Source organism: Leucopleurus acutus, assembly GCF_964270905.1.
Source record: "Leucopleurus acutus genome assembly, chromosome: 4".
Taxonomy (NCBI): Eukaryota; Metazoa; Chordata; class Mammalia; order Artiodactyla; family Delphinidae; genus Leucopleurus; species Leucopleurus acutus.
The window spans coordinates 149,492,253-149,507,915 of NC_139146.1; the positions used below are offsets into that span (position 1 = coordinate 149,492,253).

At 41.3% G+C, this 15,663-nt stretch overlaps 1 protein-coding gene across 5 annotated transcripts in view; it reads left to right on the forward strand.

The window, feature by feature from the left end:
* LOC309961053 (protein FAM13A) overlaps nt 1–5,289 on the forward strand; it is a 132,766-nt gene extending 127,477 nt beyond the window's left edge. For 3 of the 5 annotated variants that reach the window (XM_082838088.1, XM_082838090.1, XM_082838089.1), the window contains one exon: nt 737–5,289. In XM_082838088.1, coding sequence (XP_082694214.1) covers nt 737–863 — 127 coding nt within the window. In that variant the 3' untranslated portion in view covers nt 864–5,289. The remainder of the gene's footprint in view (nt 1–736) is intronic. The other 2 variants (XR_014326164.1, XR_014326165.1) reach the window with 2 other exon arrangements.
* Nucleotides 5,290–15,663: the final 10,374 nt, after the last annotated feature.

The window sequence follows — 15,663 nt, forward strand, 5'->3', positions numbered from 1 at the left end:
AAAGGAGGCCTGGTATTTGAATGTCTGACATGTGCGTTTCCAAGTGAGATGAGAAGCAGGGCAGTACCGGTTGAGGATGCGGGTAACGGCGGCATTTCGTCAGGTTCTCCTGCGGGTTGTATTAGATCATGGATTCAGAGTACTTAGCATGGTGCTCACCCTATCATCAGCTCTCAAGTATAATACTTGTGCACATAAAAAGTATACATGTAAAATGACTCAGTAAACTATAAAGCTTTATTAGTATTCTGTGATCCAGTTGCTGAATTCCAAGACTAATTTTTATAGTAAGTAGGAGTAGTAACTATTTTTTTAAACCCTGTAAATTATGGGTATGCCAATTACTAATCAGAAATGTAATGGTTCATTAGGTGAAGTATATAGAAGTGAGAAAGCATTAAGTGTAAGTAAAGGACTTCAGTGTATGGAGACTTGAGGTACGAATTCATACGTAGCAGCAGCAGAGAAAGTTTCTACATTTCGTAGTCTTTCCCATCATTCTTCAAGATGCCAGATTAACTCTGAAACTCAGTTGCATGGTGCCTTCTGGGGACACTGTCTTTCACTGCTTGTCTAAACCCAGCTCCAGTCTTGATACCAAGTGATGCCTGGCAACACTGATTCTGTGGGGTGATCAGCTGCACATTTCCACGTGATGGTCCTTCACCTGAGGAACAGTATCCTCTGGAAGAGACAGCACATGATCACCAGCCCCTTTTCCCTTTGTTTCCGTCAGAAACGTCCAGAAGGAAGACCGCACCTCTATGGCTGAAGAATACAACGAATACAAGCACATCAAGGCCAAACTGAGGCTCCTGGAGGTGCTCATCAGCAAGAGAGACACTGATTCCAAGTCCGTGTGAGGAGGCAGCCCTACCCGAGCCAAGGGGGCTGGGGGTGCAGGGTGAATGTGCCCCCCACCTCCCCTGGCAGATAGCAGCTCTGCAGAAACTGGAAGGCAGCCTTGGAGCTGGACCTACAAAGAGAGTAGCTCTTCTGCCTCTGGGCCACTGGGATCGTCTCCAGTTTCCACTGCCTGCCTTGGAAACCGCCTAGATGGAAGGAGCGCACCTGCCCCCATGTAGGAGTTGTGTAAGGGAAAGTCGAGATCTCCGTGCACCCGAGCGCTCACAGACACACACAGACGCTGTAGCGGAAGCTTCGCTGACAACTGGCAGCGACGAATCACTACGTTGAGACACACTCATCTACAGAGGATACACACTGTTCTTCTCTGGCTAACTGAGAAGCAGCCTGTTCTCTGTCGGACTGTGACAAAAACAAGCTCAGGACTGCACCCTGTAGAGCGAACTTGCTGTGCACATCCAGTGCAGGTGCCCAAGAGAGCATGGGCCCAGCCCAAGAGAGCACCCATTCAAGTGGGAACCTGCATTGGAGCCCTGTTTGCTGCCTCGACCATCCTCGTGACCTTTCCACAGAGCTGCGCCTTTCCCCACTCGTGTGAATCGCTTCCCCTTTAGCTCTCAGGTGGATGGAAGCCGCGTCTGCCCAGAATGGCCGTGCAGTCCTCTACTTGACCGTGTGTTTCTTCACGACGTCCTCAGCTGATAGAGAGCTGTGATCCCTGACTAGGGCTGGACCATCTGCAGAGGACAGAGGGGATAGAGAAGTAGTTAATATTTGTGCTGATTTTTAAATTAGGCAGCGGTGAAGAGCCTGGAGAATCCTTTCCTGAACGTTGACTGCACTTATTAGCCTCAGATGTTAACATCAAACACTGAGCGAGGCCAGCAGCGTACTGGGGGCTTGGTTTTGTTTTGGCTCTAGCCGAACAAAAGGGTCTTGCTTAATTCTTAGCTTAAGCGTAGAGGATCGTGAGAGAGAATGAGCCTCCTGAGGACTTACCAGAGTTTTAATTTTTTTTTCTTTTTTTTTAAGTAAACCTGCACTAAAAATCTCCTGAAGGGTAAGTATAGCCCTGAGAGCTCAACCTAAGACAGAATCGAAATCACACTATTTTCAAGATCATGTATAAAGAGAAAAAAAATAATGGTGTATAGCCAATGATGATTCTAATTTTTTCAAAGACGGTGTCACAAAACTGTCTATATTAGACATTTTGGAGGGACCAGGGAATTGAAGACACCAGATCACTCATCTCTCCAGTGTGCCGATGTTATCTTGTGATTTGTTACTTTTTGACTTTCTGTGTTTGCGCTGAGGAAAGTGGGTCCTGGTTCCGCCTGCCCATCCTGGCCCATGTTTCTGCTCTGTGAGGTGGAGCACAGGTGTCTGCCCAGCAGCCGCTGGTTGCCAAGAGAAGGTGTTTCAGCAGGCTCTGCCTTTTGAAGATAATGTTGCGGGATGAACGGGACAGCAAAGGGTACCATTTTGTTTTCTTTAATAATAATAACAAGGATAAAACTCCTTCCTGATCAGTTGTCAGTTTCCAAGATGGGTTCTTGAGAAACTGTCTGATCAGATTGGATTTGTAGCAGCATTTTCCATTGTTGAAGTGAAGTAGCAGCTCTCTGTCGGTTGAAAATCGTTGAAGTCAGGAGTAGGGGAAAAAGAATACCTTTAAATTTGCTCTTAAAAATAATCATCCAAAAGCATGAGCTATATGTTGAAAGTGCCCTGGTTGAATCCACGTACTTAAAGACGGTACAGAATCCTGCAATATAGATATAGCTTGGTATTCTTTGCCTCACTGTTTACATTGCAGATTGCTATAATTTCAAGGAGTTATATTATAAAATGATGCACTTTAGGACGTTTCTATTTTTGAAATCTGAACATGAATCATTCACATGACCAAAAATTGTATTTTTGAAAAGAAATACATGTCTAGTTCGTCCTTTTTAAGTAATCTCTTACATAAGCTATAATGTAAATCACATCATCACCAGTTAACTTTCAAAGCACATCTGTCTAAGAGTATTGTTTTGCAAGTACTAATATGCTATAGAACTTTAAAAGAGAAAAAGCTATATAAATGAGAAGCTACTAAATGTTTTGAAATCTCTTGTTTCTGCCAAAGGTAAATTAAGTAAAAGATTTATTCAGGAATCCCCATTCAAATTTGTATGATTGAATAAAAGAAGACACCGAGTTAGAGTAAAATGTGTACGGAATGTCATGTTTTCCTTTGTAATTTATAATAATATACTTCCTAGAATGGTGCCCAAATTAAGGGAGGGAAGCCCTGTTTACAGGAGATTCTATCTGAAGACAGGTTAGACCATAGGTTCTGGCTCTGCCAGAAATGCGGAGGTAAACTTGTTTCCATAGCAACCATTTTTTGCAGCCCAGAGTCTCAAGGCCCTAGAGGCAGCGTCTTAATTGGCCTAACACAGAATACTCCGGACTGCGGTTTTTCCTTTGCTCTGTGGGGAATGTGTGTGTGCTTATGAGCACATGCCAACAAAATAAATGTCAAGGGTTATGTAATAACAATGATAAGTAGAAGCAAAGCATGAATAAACTTGGCCGTGTGATTGTAAGAATCAGAGATAGCAGAGGCTTGTCGTTTCCCAAGCATTTGCTCTTTATTGTGTTTTAGCCTGGAGCAAGCCTTGAAATAGATATTTATATTAAGTATGTTATCGTTACGGCATTTCATCCTTGAAGCGTTGAGTTCGTATTTTCCTTTTTAGACAGGTATGTGCGAGGTTCAGGATAAGGGCCCGCTGAGAAGTTTTTCAGGACAGCCGAAGTTCGTCTTGGCGCTGGTAGAAGGAAGTCTGCACAATCTCAGTGATCTCCGATTCAGGGAAAAGTCCCATGAAAGAACACATCACATTTCAGGCTGGAGAACTACTTTTTTTAATTGCTAGCTATAATTTATTGTGAGCTAATAAGTAGATGGCTTTCGTTGCTGGTTTGAAGTCAAAAGGTGATTATTCGTTGGCAAGGCAGGGATCAGCAATGCCTCTATATATAACATCAGTGTGATTTTTGCTTCCTCTCCTCCTGATGCAACACTTGCGTGGTGGCAGAAGAGCCTGTTGTAGGGTGTGCCTGCTCCCAGGTGTGTCATTTCTAGCCCAGGACAAGTGCCTCAGGGTTGTGCCTTGCGCTTAGAATTCCTTATAAGGTGACTGTTAAGTTGATTATCAGAATCAAAGGGCAGCCATGGTGCCAGTTAAGTTGGTTCCTTCTGGGACTGCCTAATTCTCAGTAGACAGAATTGAGCCCTGTATCCAGAACTGATCACAGATTTATAAGGAAAATCAAAATTTAAAGTTTGTTGATGAATTTTTTAAGAGATTCTTAATCTGATCGTGAAGATGCCGTCTTTCTTAAAGGGTATATTTCTTAAGGCTGTATACCTCACTACCTTTGACGGTATATTTATAGCTGAACGCCATCATCTCTTTTAACTGCCTTGTGAAAATCTGGTTGTAGTCTAAATTGGTTTTGCTTTCAAGACGGGTCTTCCTGACACACTGCATCCTGGGGGGGGGTTTTCTCCCGAGGTGGGGAGTGGTAGTCTCTGCACCCAGGTCAGCGCCTCTGTGGTATTCTTTCGTAGTATCCACTTGGTTAAACCGATAGGGAGGGACAAAACGGGGCTAAAACGTTAAAGCAGTGTCTCCTCGGAAGGCCACGGGTTTAGCAGAAGCCGGAGTGTGCTTGCTTTTTCTTTGATTAATTCCCTTCCGTTATATTTCTTTCCCCCACGTGACCCTCAGAATCTACGGAAGAGTACATTTTGTCAAAAGATAGGCTAGACGTGTTTTCAAGTCCGTAGGTACTGAACTTGTGCATACTGGTACTTCTTCACAGGGTAGCTGACACGGCCAAAGCTCCAAGAGATGGTGATCTACGTGTCAGCCGCTGCGCCGTGGCCTCAGCCACTTTCCAGAGTAGAGATCGCGCCCTTGGGGCATCCACACTCTTCCACCGTGATCCTTCATAACAGATGTATGTGGATAAGCTGAGGTCAATTGCAGGTACACACAGATGTGTATTAAAATGAAATCTATACATCTACAACTTCATTTTGCTATGAAAGTGCAGGTATGTCTCTAGAGGAGCTCATTTTGTCTGGAATCCAGCCAGTCGTGGCCACGTGCGCAGCTTGAGAAATCGATTCGGCAGCTCTAGCTCTCAATCTGAAAGCACCTACACAATCATGAAAACCTCCGAGAGTGGATGCAATTTTAGTAAATAACATGGGCCCAGAACAACGTTTACACGACATGTAAGCAGAAAGTATTTGAAATTACAGTTGTTCCTTTTGTAAAATGTAAACTGAATGAAAATGTTATGTACATTTTTGTACATGGCTGTATTTTGTATGAACGTAAATAAAATATTTTTAATTGTGAATGTCCTGGATTTTTTGACAGCGTCAGGAACGTGTGACTGAACGCTCTGTGGGGTCTGACCTTTCCCTGTGTAAGGAATCACGCTGCTCCCCTGAGCTCCTCAGAAGCCTCCCCTCCAGGGAGGGCACTGGAAGGTGAAGCAAACTGGGTACAAGCTAGACATGCCCGTGATGGTCAGTAGGAAAACAGGCTTGTGCTCTCTGCTCGGCTGCCTTTGAAGCAATTAATGGAAGGGGCTGGAGGGGTGCAGAAAGAAAGGCATTAAGAAAAACAACTGTTTAAGTACATTTCCAAAGTCTCGGAGGCCATCACAGGCAAATATGTGAACCACTCACTACTCTGAAGCTAATGAGGCCACCAGAAAACTGTGACATGGAAGAAAAGGCACGTTGCAGTTGTGTGAGGTGAGTAGCTCGTGGTCGGTGGAGGTTAGGCCCACAGGTGTTCCTTAAGCTGCATGCGTTACAGACGCCTGACTGAAGTGACTCAAGTACACATTCAGAGTATACTAAACATGAAATTAAAAAAAAAAAAATTAAGGCTTGGAGCAAGGACCCTGTCCCAGTACTGATACCAGGATTTGAACTAAGATGTCTGACTTCGGAGCATGAAGACGCAGCACTGCTGACGGCACAGTGGCCTGGAGTTCTGTCAGAACTGAAGCTCGGGCTTCCCTGGTGGCGCAATGGCTGAGAATCCGCCTACCAATGCAGGGGACATGGGTTTGAGCCCTGGTCCAGGGAGATCCCACATGCCGCAGAGCAACAAAGCCCGTGCGCCACAACTGAACCTGCGATCTGGAGCCGCGAGCCGCAACTACTGAGCCCGCGAGCCGCAGCTGCTGAGGCCCACGCGCCTAGAGCCCATGCTCCGCAACGGGAGGCGCCACTGCAGTGAGAAGCCCGCGCACCACAGGGAAGAGTAGCCCCTGCTCGCAGTAGCTGGAGAAAAGCCCACGTGCAGCAACGAGGACCCAACACAGCCAAAAATAAAATAAATGGAATAAATAAATTAAAAAAAAAAAACACTGAAGCTCGCCTGAGTAACTTACCTTTTGAAACACTGGGTCCAAAGTAATAAAACTGAGGCATAAGTGGCAAGCAGTATATAGCGACCCTACATTTTCTTAAGTCCTGTTTTGCTGTCGCCCCTCTGAGTGACCAGAACGTGATGCTGGCCCAAGTACACCAGCTCCTACAGCCTGTTTAAAAGCCTGATGGCCCTCCAGACGGCCTCCCCGACTCCCCTGGAAATGTTTTTGCTCCTACTCTATCAGTTTGCAGCACTATGGACGAACTGAATGGGAATTTCAGAACGGGGACCGACTGGGGGAGGTTGGGAGAGAAGGACAGTCCTCGTCACTCCTTTCAATGGCCTCATTATTACCCCCTCTAGACGTGGATTCTGAATCTTGTAAGACAAAAATGTATCAGGGTTATCCCTAAGCTGGGTCAGCTTATCAAGGCTATAAATACACAGTTGGATTTCATATTCAGTAAAGGCTGAAAGTAGAAATTCCCAAATGCGTTTTCAGAATGCTGGCTGGCAGGCCGACAAGTGGGGTTTGGCAGGAGCTGGGCTTGTGGACAGCCTGCTTCTCACTGCTCCTCTCCATCGACAAGGCTTGTACCACAGGGTGGATCCGAGTTGTGCAGCACCTTCCGGGGAACGCGGCCCGGTGCAAAGCGCAGCAGGAACCAAATCCGAGACCTCTGGGCTTCCATGTCTCAGCTGAGCCTTTGTGTGTGTAAATCGTGTGTTACTGTGGCTTCTGAAACTCATATCTTCCACACGGTTGAATCTTCCTTTAATTTCTGAAAAGCAATTCAAAGATGCTGAGAAACCCTTGTCATGCTCCTGGTTCTACAGCGTTGAGTACTTCTTGGTAAGATATTTTGAGATATTGTTATTTTCCTGTAACTGTTACTTTTTTTAACTGAAGTATAGTTGATTTATAATGTTTTAGGTGTATAGCAAAGTGATTCAGTTTTATATATATATATATATATACATATATACTTTTTCAGATTCTTTTCCATTATAGGTTATTACAAGAATATAGTTCCTGTTGAATATAGTTCCCTGTGTAGATAGTAGGCCCTTGTTTATCTATTTTACTTTTTTCTTAATATTTTTTTATAAATTTACTTACTTTTGGCTGTGTTGGGTCTTCGTTGCTGTGCGTGGGCTTTCACTAGTTTTGGCAAGGGGGGCTACTCTTCGTTGCCGTGTGCGGGCTTCTCATCGCGGTGGCTTCTCTTGTTGCGGAGCACAGGCTCTAGGCATGCAGGCTTCAGTAGTTGTGGCACGTGTGCTCAGTAGCTGTGGTTTGCGGGCTCTAGAGTGCAGGCTCAGTAGTTGTGGCGCACAGGCTTAGTTGCTCCGCGACATGTGGGATCTTCCCGGACCAGGGCTTGAACCGTGTCCCCTGCATCGGCAGGCGGACCCTCAACCACTGCGCCACCAGGGAAGCCCTCAGGCTGTATTTTTGAACAAGTGAAAATGAAGCGTACCCCAGGGAGAAGAGCTGCTCTGATTTGGGCAGGCCCCTCAGTAGCATCCTAGGTTTCACCAAGCCCGTGGACAAGGCTGAGACTGGGAGGGGGCCGGGGTCATCCTCCACTCCCTCATCAGCGCCAGGGGGGCAAAGTCGGGGTGCCGCTGCTCGGGCCAGCAGCAGAGCAAGCTTTGGGTTCAAATGACCTTCCACTCTCATTGAATGAGGCCCTGCCCCCCATTACCTCATAAATTCAGCAACTCCAGGTCTCTTCTCCGAACAGTCTGCCGAACTTGAACTTGAGAGCCCTTGAGTCTGCTACACCAGCCTCTGAGCTCCTGGGAGAGCCCAGGCACGAAAGGTCAGGAGACACGTTTTTAACAACAAGAAGCCTTTGGCAGTGGCAGGCCGGTCCCTGTGGGGCCACGAGCCAGTACCTAGTTGGCGCTCGCTATTGACCTTTGCTCTCAGGAGCCCCGGGCCTCTTATGACACTGTAGGCATTGGGGTTATTTCCAAATCTGCTCTTTGGCTTTCTTTTTCTCCTAATCCTAAAAACAAGGTGACCGTGAAACTAACCTGGTTTAGAGTTTCCCTTCACCTGAGGAGTGTATGTGTGTGAGTTTTAGATCTTATTTAATTTCTCAGGAAGTTCAACACCCATGGGAACTGAATCAATAATAACCAGAGATTGTATCCAGTTCCCCCGGGGTTAGGCCCAGGAAAATCAGCTTTTAAAAGATCTGAAGACCGTATGATTGTGCACCCTGCCAAGCATCCAGCCACTCTTGGAAGAAAAAAAAAATGCTGACATCTGAACTAATTTTCTCCATGCCACACATAACTCCGTTACTCTTAGAAGGAAATAAAACACTAAAGCCTGGATCAGCTAATCCGTGGGAGAGGCTGTTGTTAATACAGATGCAGAGAATCTGCCCACAATGGGGTGGACACTTCCTCCAGCACCTATTCTGTTGCATATCCCTGTTTCTCACTCCACGAGGCAAGTTAACCAGTCCCTCCTTACCTGGGTTGGAAAGGCGTGGTGGTAGCTTCTGTGTCACATCCAACTGGAGAATTTCCTTGATCTCATCTGCAGGAGAGTTTTCACCTCTTCTGAAGACATGAGGACCTACTGTCTTCCTTATCACAAGCTCCTCTTCAGCTTTGTGAGATACTGTTCCCCAAGATAAGTCTGCAGGTGGAGGCTGCCAGTGCGCCTATCAATGCCCCAAGAAGGCATCTCTTAAAAATGAAGACATTCACAAACCAGAAGACTCGTAACTCAAGCAACCCCAGCTAAGTAGTACGAAGGCAACATGGGCATCATGTTCTTAGACATTCTAGAGATATCTAAGCATATTTTAAAATATGCTTGGCTCCATTTTTAAGGGCCAAAGAAAACTGGAGACAACCAAAGCTTACATTTCTTTTTGAGAGGAAATGATAAAATTCTGCGTATTAGCCTTGATTTTATATACTTCCTCTTCTGTGCTTGACCCTAACACAAAACATTCTGTTCATTGGGCTGCACCTCAAATCTGTTTTGACGTTCTGTTGTATGCCCTCCTTCATTCCACCTTTCTCTCCATCATCCAGTTAACAGTGATTTGGCTGTTTTCTCCTTTATTTTTTCCGGTTTTATTGAGATATGATTGACATGTAACATTGTGTAAGTCTAAGGTGTGCAGCAGGTTGATTTGAACCACTAATATATTGTAAAGCAATTACCATCATAGCATTAGCTAACACCTCCATCATATTACATAATGATCATTCTTTTTTGCAGTTAGAACATTTAAGATCTACTCTCTTAGCAACATTCAAGTATATAGTACAGTATTATTAACTATGATCACCATGCTGTTAATTAGATGCCCAGAATGTATTTATCTTATCACTGGAAGTTTGTATCCTTTGACCAACATCTCCCCGTTTTCCCCACTCCCCAGCCCCTGGTAACTACCATTCTACTCTGTTTCTATGAGTTAGGCATTTTAGATTTCACATATAAGTGAGATCATACAGTATTGGTCTTTCTCTGACTTAATTAGCATAATACTTTCAAGGTCCATCCATGTTGTCACAAATAGCCAGATTTCCTTCTTTCTTATGAATAATATTCCATGGTGTATATACACCACAATTTCTTTATCCATTCATCCTTTGACAGACCCGTTGTTTCCATATCTTGGCTATTGTAAATACTGCTTCAGTGAACATGGGGGTGCAGACATCTCTTCAAGATCCTGTTTATATTTCCTTTGGATATATATATATATATACCCAGAAGTGGGATTGCTGGATCGTACGATAGTTCTATTTTTATTTTTTTAAGGAACCTTCATAATGTTTTCCATAGTGGCTATACCAGTTTACATTCCTACCAACAATGCACAAGGGTTCCCTTTTCTCCACATCTTCACCAACACTTATCTTTTGTCTTTTTGACAATAGCCATTTTGACAGGTGTGAGATGAATATCTCCTTGTGGTTTTGATTTGCATTTCCCTCATGTTTAATGATGCCGAGTACCTCTTCATGTACCTGTTGGCCATTTGTATGTCTTAGTTGAAAATGTATTTATTGAGTTCTCCTGCCCATTTTAAAATCAAATTGTTTGGTTATTTTTGCTATTGAGTTGTATGAGTTATTTACATATTTTGGATACTAACTCCTTATCAGATATATGGTTTGCAAATATTTTCTTCCATTCCATAGTTTGCATTTTTATTTGTTGGTTGTTTCTTTTGCTGTGCAGAAGCTATTTTAGTTCGATATAATCCCACTTATCAAGTCTTGTCTTTGTTGCTAGAGCTTTTGGTGTTAAATCCAAAAATCATCGCAAAGACTGATGTCAGGAAGCCTTTTCCCTATGTTTTCTTCTAGGAGTTTTAGTTTCAGGTCCTGTGTTTAAGTCTTTATCTTGAGTTAATTTTTGTGAATAGTGTAAGATAGGGGTCCAATTTCATTCTGCATTTGACTATCCAGTTTTACCAACATCATACATTCATTCGTTCATGTATTTATTTTTTTACATCATTTATTAAAGAGGCTATTCTTTCCCCATTGAGTATTCTTGGCTTCCTGTCAAATATCAGTTAACCATATATGCAAAGGTTTATTTCTAAGCTCTTGATTCTGTTCCATTGGTCTATTTGTTCTTTTTTATGCCAGTACCATACTATGTTAATTGCTGTAGCTTTGTAGTATAGCTTGAAATAGTTATTACTATAGCTATAGTAGTATACTTTGAAACAGGAAGTGTGATGCCTCCAATTTATACTTTTTTCTCACGATTGCCTTGGCTATTTGGGATCTTTTGTGGTTCCACAGATTTTAAAATTATTTGTTCTATTTCTGTGAAAAATGCCATTGGGGTTTTGATAGGGATCACACTGAATCTATAGATGGCTTTGGCTAGTATGGCTATCTTAACAGTATTAACTCTTCTGGTTCATGAAAATAGCATCTCTTTCCATTTCTTTGTGTCTTCTTCAGGTTTTTTTTTTTTTTTTTTTTTTTGCCAGAGTCTTGTAGTTTACAGTGTACAGATCTTTCACCTCCTTGGTTAAATTTATTTCTAAATATTTTATTGTTTTTGATATTATTAAAGGGATTGTTTTCTTTTTGTCTTTTTCAGATATTTCATTGTTAGTATACAGAAACACAACTGATTCTTGTATGTTGATTTTGTGTCCTATAACATTACTGAATTCCTCGATTAGTTCTAGCTTTTCTTGGTGCAGTCATTAGGATTTTTTATATATAAGATCATATCATCTGCAAACAATGAGTTTTACTTCTTCCTTTCTGATTTAGATGTCTTTTTTTCCTTGCCCGATTTCTCTGGTTAGGATTTCCAGTACTGTGTTGAATAGGAGGGGTGAGAATGGTCACCCTTAACCGGTTCCTGATCTTAAAGGAAAAGCTTTCAACTTTTGAACATTGAGTATAATGTTAGCTGTGGACTTATGATGTTATGTTGAGGTATGTTTCTTCAGTTCCCAATTTGTTGAGAGTTTTTTTTTATCATGAAAGGATGTTGTCATTTGTCAAATGCTTTTTTTGCATCTATTGAAAGGATCATATGAGTTTATCTTTCCTTCTATTAGTGAGATGTATCACATTTATTGATTTGCATACATTGAATCATTCTTGCATTCCAGGAATAAATCCTGCTTGACCATGGTGTAGGACTGTTTTAATGTGCTATTGAATTCAGTTTGCAAATATCGTGTTGAGAATTTTTGCATTTATTATATTCATCAGGGATATTGGTCTGTAGTTATCTTTCCTTATAGTTTCCTTATCTGCCTTTGGTACCAAGGTTATGCTACCCTCATAAAATGAGTTTTGGAGTGTTCCCGGTTTGAGAAGGATTGACATTAATTCTTCTTTAAATGTTTGGTAGAATTCACTGGTGAAACCATCTGGTCTATGGTTTTCTTATTGGGAGGTTTTTGATTATTGATTCAATCTCCTTCCTCATTACTAGTTTGGATTTTCTATTTTTTTTCATGATTCAGCCTTGGTAGGTTGTATGTTTCTAAGTTTTAGGCTTTTTTAATTGATGGACATTTGAAGTTTTTTTTTTAAGATTCTTTTTGATGTGGACCATTTTTTTAAGTCTTTATTGAATTTGTTACAATGTTGCTTCTGTTTTATGATTTGTTGGGTTTTTTTTGGCCACGAGGCATGTGGGATCTTAGCTCCCCAACCAGGGGTTGGACCCACAGCCCCTGCATTCGAAGGCAGAGTCTTAACCATTGGACCACCAGGGAAGTCCCATGAAGTTTTTTGTTTTTTGTTTTTTGTTTTTTTTTCACACACATCCTGAGCTTTATTGGGTATTAGTGAGCATGATTTCAAAAACATACTTTTTAAGTATGGTTATGAGAACAATAAGTTTTAAAGAACTTAAGCTATTCTTATAAAATATGTCATCTGCTCATCTTATGGCCAAATTTTCTCTAAATGATTCAGTTGATTTTTTTTTATACCTCTGACTTCTACATCTCATTTTAAAAAATTTTTTATTGGAGTATAGTTGACTTACAATATTGTGTTAGTTTCAGGTGTACAGCAAGGTGAATCAGTTATACATATACATATATCCACTCTTTTTTTAACATCTTTTTCCTATATAGGTCATTACAGAGTACTGAGTAGAGTTCCCTCGGCTATACAGTAGGTTCTTATTAGTTATCTATTTTATATATAGTAGCGTGTATATGTCAATCCCAATCTCCCAATTTATCCCTCCCCACTCTTATCCCCTGATAACCATAAGTTTGTTTTCTACATCTGTGACTCTACTTCTGTTTTGTAAATAAGTTAATTTGTACCATTTTTTTAGATTCCACATATAAGCAATATCATATGATATTTGTCTTTCTATGTCTGACTTACTTCACTCACTGACAGTCTCTAGGTCCATCCATGTTGCTGCAAATGGCATTATTTTGTTCTTCTTTATGGCTGAGTAATATCCCATTGTATATATGTACCACATCTTCTTTATCCATTCCTCTGTCAATGGACATTTAGGTTGCTTCCATGTCCTGGCTATTGTAAATAGTGCTGCAGTGAACATTGTGGTGCATTTATCTTTTCGAATTATGGTTTTCTCAGGGTATACGCCCAGTAGTGGGATTGCTGGGTCATATGGTAGTTGTATTTTTAGTTTTTTAAGGAATCTCCATACTGTTCTCCATAGTGGCTGCACCAATTTACATTCCCACCAGCAGTGTAGGAGGGTTCCCTTTTCTCCACACCCTCTCCAGCATTTATTGATTGTAGATTTTTTGATGATGGCCATTCTGACTGGTGTGAGGTGACACCTCACTGTAGTTTTGATTTGCATTTCTCTGATAATCAGTGATGAGCATCTTTTCATGTGCATCTGTATGTCTTCTTTGCAGAAATGTCTGTTTAGATCTTCTGATATTGAGCTTCATGAGCTGCTTGTATATTTTGGAGATTAATCCCTTGTCAGTTGCTTTGTTTCCAAATACTTTCTCCCATTCTGAGGGGTTTTTTTTGGTTGGTTTTTTTTTTTTTATGGTTTCCTTTGCTGTGCAAAAGCTTTTAAGTTTAATTAGATCCTATTTGTTTGTTTTTATTTTCATTGCTCTAGGAGGTGGATCAAAAAAGATCTTGTGCGATTTACGTCAAAGAGTGTTCTGTGATTTCCTCTGAGAGTTTTACAGTGTCCTGTTTCTACGTATTTATCAGTTTCTTCTAGGTTATCTAATTTGCAGGTGTGTGATTGTTCGTAATAGTCTCTTTGTATTTCTGTGGTATCCATTGCAATGTCTCCTCTTTCATTTATAAATGTTATCTATTTGAGTCTTCTCTTTTTTCCCTTTTTTAATAAATTTATTTATTTTGGGCTGAGTTGGGTCTTTGTTGCTGCATGCGGGCTTTCTCTAGTTGCGGCGAGTGGGGGCTACTCTTCATTGCAGTGCGCGGGCTTCGCATCGTGGTGGCTCCTCTTGTTGCGAAGCATGGGATCTAGGCACGCGGGCTCAGTAGTTGTGGCTCACGGGCTTAGTTGCTCCACGGCATGTGGGATCTTCCCAGACCAGGGATTGAACCCGTGTCCCACCTGCATTGGCAGGTGGATTCTCAACCACTGCACCACCAGGGAAGCCCTTCTTTTTTTTCCTTAATCTAGCTAAAAGTTTGTCCATTTTATCTTTCAAAAACAAGCTCTTAATTTCATTGATCTTTTCTATAATTTTTTTGGTCTCTATTTCATTTATTTATATTATCCCCTTCCTTCTGCTAACTTTGGGCTTAGTTTCTTCTTTTTCTGCTTCCTTAAGGGGTAAAATTAGGCTGTTTGAGATCTTTCTTTTTTCTTAATGTAGACATTTATTTCTATAAACTTCTCTTAAAACTGCTCTTGATGCATCCCACAGGTTTACACAGGTTTTGGTATAAAGTGTTTTAATTTTTGTTTGATTCAAGGTGTTTTTTATTTTCCTTTTGATTTTCTCTGTGACCCATTGTTTGTTCAGGAGTGTGTTGATTTCCACATGTATGTGAAATTTTCAGCTTTCTTCTTGTTATTGATTTCTAGTTTCATACCACTGGGTTGGAAAAGATACTTGGTATGATTCCAATCTTAAATTTGCTAAGACTTGTTTTGTGACCTATGGTATGACCTATTGTGCAGAATGTTCCATGTGCATTTGAGAAGAATGTGTGTTTTGTTTCTGTTGGATGGAATGTTCTGTATATATCTGTTTAACTGATTTGGTCTAAAGTATGGTTCAAGTCCAATGTTTCTTTATTGATTTTCTGTCTGGATGATCTATCCTTTGTTAAAAGTGGGATACTGAAGTCCTTAACTATTATTGTATTGTCATCTATTTCTCCTTTCAGATGTTAGTATTTTGTTAATGTATTTAGCTCCAACGTTAGGTGATTATATATTTACAACTGTTAAATCTTCTTGATAAATTGACCTCTTTGTCATTATATGATCTTCTTTGTCTCTTGTTACCATTTTTGGCTTAAAGTCTAGTTTGTCGGATGTAAGTATAGCTATCCCTGCCCTCTTGTGGTTTTCACTTGCGTGAATATCTCTTCCCACACCTTCATTCTGAGCTTGTCTGTGTCCTTAAAGCTGAAGTGAGTCTCTTGGAGGCAGCATAGAGTTGAGTTTTGTTTTTTTATCCATCCAGCCGCTCTTTGTCTTTTGAGAATTCAATACATTTATATTTAAAGAAATTATTAATAGGTAAAGACCTACTAATGCCATCTTCTTGTTTTCTGGCTGTTTTTTAGTCCCTTTGTTACTTTCTTCCTCTCTTCCTGCCTGCCTCTGTGAGATGAATTTCCATAGTGATTATGCTTTAGTTTC